The 6679-nt window shown below is 45.2% G+C and overlaps 1 protein-coding gene across 5 annotated transcripts in view; it reads left to right on the plus strand.

Moving 5' to 3' along the window:
* IPO11 (importin 11) overlaps window positions 1–6679 on the plus strand; it is a 242114-nt gene that overhangs the window by 75447 nt on the left and 159988 nt on the right. For all 5 annotated transcript variants that reach the window (XR_012656088.1, XM_032801164.2, XM_032801163.2 and 2 more), the window contains exon 17: window positions 4382–4508. Coding sequence is in view for 4 of the 5 variants with exons in the window: in XM_032801164.2 (XP_032657055.1) it covers window positions 4382–4508 (127 nt within the window). In the remaining variant the exon portion in view is untranslated. The remainder of the gene's footprint in view (window positions 1–4381; window positions 4509–6679) is intronic.

The raw sequence follows: 6679 nt of genomic DNA on the forward strand, positions 1-6679 counted from the left end.
GGCTGGACTTCATAGGGGCAACCCCGGACTCCACTTGAGCCAGGGCCTACCTCCCTCAGCCGCGTTTCCAGGCAATTGCGACGATTATTCGAGGCCTGCAGACCTCCCCAACCACCTCGGCTCGCACATGTCTCAGTCTACTGGGCCACATGGCCGCATGTACTTATGTGACCAAATATGCCAGGCTCCGCCTGTGGCCCCTTCAGATGTGGCTCAATTCAGTCTACCGTCCGGGCAGGGACCCAATAGACGTTCTGGTGACAGTTCCCCTGAGCACTTTACGCTCCCTCGACTGGTGGCTAACTCCCGTCCTGGTGTGTGCAGGGCTACTGTTCCATCCACCACAGCCCTCACTGTCCCTAACGACAGATGCGTCATCTCTCGGTTGGGGGGCTCACCTAGGTCACCTTCGAACGCAGGGCCTTTGGCCATCGCAGGAGCTGACGCTCCACATAAACGTCCGGGAGCTGAGAGCAGTCAACCTCGCGTGCCAGGCGTTTCAGCAACATCTTCACAGCCGTTGTGTCTCAGTGTTTACAGACAACACAATGGCCATGTATTATATCAACAAACAGGGAGGGACTTGCACTTCTCCCCTGTGTCAAGAGACCATTCGACTCTGGGACTTCTGCATAGCCCACTCGATAGACCTGGTGGTGTCCTTTCTTCCGGGGGTTCGGAACACTCTGGCGGATCGACTGAGCAGATCCTTCCTCTGTCACAAATGGTCGATAAGACCAGACGTTATTCATTCGATCTTCCAGAGGTGGGGTTTCCCCTCATAGACTTGTTCGCCTCTCGCATGAACAGGAAGTGCCAAGCGTTCTGCTCCTTCCAGGGTCTGTCACCAGGGTCAATCACGGACGCATTCCTCATGTCGTGGAGGCACCACTTGCTCTATGCCTTCCCACCATTCCCTCTGGTTCACAAGGTCCTAATAAAACTCTGCAGGGACAGAGCGCATCTAATTCTGATTGCGCCAGCGTGGCCCAGACAGCACTGGTACACCACACTGCTCAACCTGTCCATGGCCAGCCCAGTTACCCTGCCACTCCTTCCAGACCCTCATAACGCAGGACCACGGCAGTCTTCGCCACCTGGACCTGCAGGCCCTTCACCTCACGGCGTGGCTCCTGCATGGCTGAACACATCGGAGTTACGCTGTTCCGCTCCGGTACAGCATATTCTCCTAAGTAGCAGAAAGCCTTCCACTCGGTCAACATACCTGGCCAAGTGGAAACGTTTCTCCTCCTGCTGGTGTTACAACGCAGAATTACTCCTTCTGAGTCTCGATCCCCACTGTTCTTGGACTACCTCTGGTCTCTTAAGCAGCAGGGCCTGGCGATATCTTCTCTGAGGGTGCACTTGGCGGCTATCTCCACATTCCATCCTGGAGAAAGTGGCCACTCCGTGTTTTCCCACCCCTTAGTTACTAGATTCTTAAGGGCCTGGAGCGCCTCTACCCCCCCAGTACGCCGCCCTGCCCCCACCTGGGACCTCAACTTAGTCCTAAGCAGACTTATGCATCCGCCATTTGAGCCATTGGCGACTTGCTCGCTCCTGTACCTGTCGTGGAAGACAGTCTTCCTAGTGGCCATTACATCGGCCAGAAGGGTCTCCGAACTTCGAGCGCTTACGGTGGACCACCGTATACTGTCTTTCACAAGGACAAGGTACAGTTGCGACCTCATCCGGCGTTCCTCCCTAAGGTAGTGTCGGCCTTCCATACCAACCAGGACATCTTCCTCCGGTCTTCTTTCCGAAGCCTCACTCTTCTCGACGGGAGCAGCAGTTACACTCCTTAGATGTCTGTAGGGCGCTCGCTTTTTATATCGAGCGGACAAAGCCCTTCCGGAAATCCCCCAGCTGTTCATGGCAGTCGCTGAACGGATGAAAGGTCTACCGGTCTCCTCCCAGAGGATCTCCTCTTGGGTAACGGCGTGCATATGCACATGCTATGACCTGGCTCATGTCCCTTCGGGCCATCTCACTGCGCATTCAACCAGAGCTCAGGCTTCATCAGCCGCGTTCCTGGCCCATGTACCTATCCAGGAGTTATGCCGCGCAGCGAACTGGTCATCGGTCCACACCTTTGCTTTGCACTATGCTCTGGTCCAACAGTCTAGAGATGATGCAGCCTTTGGCGCAGCAGGTCTGCATGCTGCCACATCTCACTTCGACCCCTCCACCTAGGTAAGGCTTGGGAATCACCTAACTGGAATGGATATGAGCAATCACTCGAAGAAGAAAAGACGGTTACTCACCTTTGTAACTGTTGTTCTTCGAGATGTATTGCTTATATCCATTCCAAACCCACCCTCCTTCCCCACTGTCGGAGTAACCGGGAAGAAGGAACTGAAGGGTGGCCCGGTCGGCTGAGGTATATATCCGGTGCCATTGCGACACCACTCCAGGGGGTGCCCAGCCGACCCGCCGAGTGTTGCTAGGGTAAAAAAGAGTTTTCCGACGAACGTGCACTCGGCGCGTGCACACCCTAACTGGAATGGATATGAGCAACACATCTCGAAGAACAACAGTTACAAAGGTGAGTAACCGTCTTTTTGATAATACCCGCTTTCTTAATTTTATTTGTTTACATGAATTATGGTCTGTTCATTTTCCTTAGTTACTTAGTTTTGCATATATATAATTGGAAATCCCTGTGGATGGAATGTTGTTGTGACTGATAAAACTTGAGGCAGAGGAGATAGTGTTCTTTGATCCATTTAGTGGTGTTCCATATAACTGCACCGTTATGCTCACAACACAAAAATGCTACATCGTTTGTCAGTTAAGATTTCTTTATAGCATACCTAACAAAACCTAAAAATCAAGGAAAATAAAAGTTATTGCTTCTAACAGTATATCCTCCTAACTCTGTGTGAGTAGGGATCCCTGCCTTTCAGCACTTTCTTCTTCAAACCTGAGAGTTGGTAGTCACACACTGTGCCTTGTGCACAGTCCTGTGTACAGAGTGGAGACCTGGTCTTACAACAGATAATTGGTAGCATCAAATGACAGTGCCAACCCTTGTTTAGATAATATAGCCACTAGTGCATGTAAGTATAATTAATGCTGAGTGTAGAAGAGTTTCCCACACCTGTAGTGCTGCGGTAAAGTAATTTTCTTTCCTCATTAGCAGGTCAATATCTTCTAACAAGGTATTCCTTAGGCTTTCCTTTTGCTCACAACCTTAATTGTCATAGGCTATGTCTGCACTTAAAATGCTACAGTGGCACAGCTGCAGCTATGTCACTGTAGCATTTCAGTGTAGAGACCTACTATAGTGATGGGAAGTAATCCATGTCTTCTGTCCATCTGGTTCTGTCTACACCAGATTTTTCCCGCCCCTGAGGCACATAGCTATGCTTATTTAACTTTTCAGTGTAGACCAGCCCTGATGGTAGACCATGAGTGCTGGCAGTGGGATCCATGTCTCAATGTTTCTGCAAGCAGCAGGTTCTAAGGCAAGCATCTCAGAGCTGTGACCTCTGGCAAGAGCTTTTCTTAAGGCAGAAGGCCCTGGAATCCTCTTATCAGGCCTTCATGTGCTTCATTCTAACTTCCTATCTAGTGCCAGTGAGCTCTCGAAATGAGCTATACCTTTGGCTCTGACTGAATCAGTCAGATCAAGTGTACCTTCTGGTTACCCTGGCAGGCATTATAAAAATGCTGATCTCATTCTAGAAGGGGGGACGGAGGAATAGGAGGGCCTACAGAGGGAGAGACTCTTGGGTTATAGATGACCCTAGCAAACATGATTATAAAGGGGTAGTTTTATTTTTAAATATATTGTCATTGATTTATTGTATGCAGAGTAGATTCTCTCTCTAATGGAACTTGGTAAATACAAAGCTCAGCATGATGGAGTAAATGTTGATTTAAAATATATATATAATGTCTTAAACTATTTCCTCGTAAGCTTTGTGGGAGATGTTGGTATGAAGGAAGGACTTGACTGCAGCAAGGTGGTGGCCTTGCATATCAGTTAAAGAAGAGCATTAGCATGTTTGGCCATGATCTGAAAGAAAACACAGATGGTTTGGGAGAAGAGTATGAATAAGGTTTTTCGGATGTTGACCTTGACAGAGCAGAGGGAGCACGAAAAAACAAGGAGCACGGTGAAACAGTGTAATAAGACAAGGCCTGATAAATAAGAAGGGGCAGTTTTCTCAATGAAAATGCTGCCTGCTAGTGAGGCAGTTTGACTTCAGAACTTTAAAGGTGTAGTTCTCACCAGTCATGTTTAAGGAAAGATGTGAAAAATGGGTTTGTTGGACATTGTCTTCCAGTATTCTTCTGAAATAGTTTTTCTTAATACAGAAGTTTAAGAAACAAGGATAGTAAGAAACTAGTACAATAATTCTTTTTTGTTTTAAAGGTATAAGCCAATACGCCGGCGAGTAATTTGGCTGATCGGACAATGGATTTCTGTAAAATTCAAATCTGACTTGAGACCAATGTTATATGAGGCAATTCGTAACTTGCTTCAAGACCAAGACTTAGTGGTATGTATACATAAATGTAACTATCTTTAAGAAATATTTTGGATTATGTTTCATTTATTTCTTACCTAAATTTAGATGAAAAGTTTTAATTTCCTACACTTTAGAATTGAACAATATATACTTCAGGAGCAAAATTATCTTGTCAGAGAGATCTCTGATGTATCTGTTTTTTCCCTAAAAATATCAGGTCAAGGGCAAGGCATTGGATTTCATTTTGAATCCTGCCTAGAAATTCTGGGAAAAGTTTCCAGATCCGCACTTCTCTGACTTATTCATAACCTATTTTCAAGCATTGTTAATCCCCATCTTGTATTAATTATACACATCTCTCTCCTGCTAAGTAGCTAATCAATATACATGCATTTTGAGATTGTTGAGGCATACCTATTTTGTGCTTCAGTGAACTTGTTTGGTTCATAAATTGTTTGACAAACACACAAACTGTCATACTAGTTACATAGAGTTGCATGGTATTGTTCATACCTGCTGGTATAGTGCTCTGCTACACAACTGTGTTTTTTACAAACACTACCTTGAGAGATGGTATTGCTGCAGAGAAGGCTATATAGTTAGTTCACAATGTACTACTGTATCACTTCTGGGATTACGGCTTTCACTGACATTTCTGCAAATGAATTGACAGTATAGTGGTGTTTATGATGGAGAGTTTGACAAATTGTATCCATGACTTGTCTCATATCTTCAATGAATTACCAGCTTTGAAATTACACAAATGTCTTTAAAAACTGTGCTTTTTCTTAAAAATACTAAAAGGTAGCAATTTGCTCTAGAAAAATGAGTTTCGGTAACACACATCTTTGATCAGTCTTCTACCAGTTATATTGTTACTATTTAAGTCATTAATTTGTGAGACGTTTAATAGAAACGGGTAGGTCAGAATGTTTGATAAATGAACATCATGTAGTGCTGGACTCTTCATTGAATATCTGTATTCATTGAAATGTAGTTGTTTCATTCCTAATGTTATGCTAGAATTGAAGGTTGTGAGTTAAAACGTTGCAGGTTTTTTTCCATTTTCTAACGTGATGGTTACAGGGCTCGCTGTGCCTCTGTCCCCTTCTTTGACTGTCTGAGTGCACCCCTCTCCCCGGTCTTATGCCTCATGCCCTTACCTTTTCTGGGGAGGAGTTCTGCAGTTCTCCTAGTCTTAGACAGGGTCTCCAGGCTACATCCCCCTGTGCACCAACTGTGATTGCTCGGCCAGCCTGACTGGGTTCAGCCCCAGCAATTCATCCGGGGACTGTGACCAGTGGTTAACACCATACAGCTTTCTTAAAATGAAAGATTGTTTAATCTTAATGGTAGGAACACAGCACAGCATAAGAAAATAAAAAAGGATTATAACACAAATGAAAGGTCTACACACATAGCTATCTTACTTGCAGTCCTAGGTAGGCTTATCTTACCTTTGGAGTCTGGTTCATCTTGACTAAATACCCCAGTCTTCTCTCTTCAGGTATGATGTCTCTTTAAGTCCAGCCAAGTTCTTTGTTCTCTCCTGTGTCCCTTGAGCCTGGTCAGATTGGTTTGGCCAGCTCCCAAGGGTAATGATTTTCAAAGTGGTGGTTTGTGCAGTGTCTCAAGTGTTTTATGAGCAGCTGGTTTCAGGAACCATTGTGGTTCTTCCTGCATAGGCGCAGCCAATTCCTGTCTGAATTAATTCTTTATACTCTTACAGTAAATAAAAATAACAATCAGACAAACATAACATATACTCATAAATTATGGCAGCAGAAATTATTCACAACCAACAGAAACTACTTGCAATGAAATTCTGATGTTCACTGAATCAGTTTCATTGCTCTTTTTTCTTCAGCAGCAGTGCCCTTCACACTAGATTTCCAGGTTTCTATTTAAGGGAGATATTCCTGTCACATTCTGGAGTGCAGTCCAGACCAGTAAGGGGTTGTCACCACATGCTTCACAACTTGGGGTGCCTCACAATGCTTTGCTATTGTAGTCCCAACCTGGGTTGCTCACAAACAGCTAAAAAGCATGCAGGTCAGATCCTCATAAACTCATAGACTTTAAGGTCAGAAGGGATCATTATGATCATCTAGTCTGACCTCCTGCACAATGCAGGCCACAGAATCTCACTCACCCACTCCTGTAACAAACCCCTAACTTATGTCTGAGTTACTGAAGTCCTC

The sequence above is a fragment of the Chelonoidis abingdonii genome, chromosome 6, assembly GCF_003597395.2.
Source record: "Chelonoidis abingdonii isolate Lonesome George chromosome 6, CheloAbing_2.0, whole genome shotgun sequence".
Lineage (NCBI taxonomy): Eukaryota > Metazoa > Chordata > Testudines > Testudinidae > Chelonoidis > Chelonoidis abingdonii.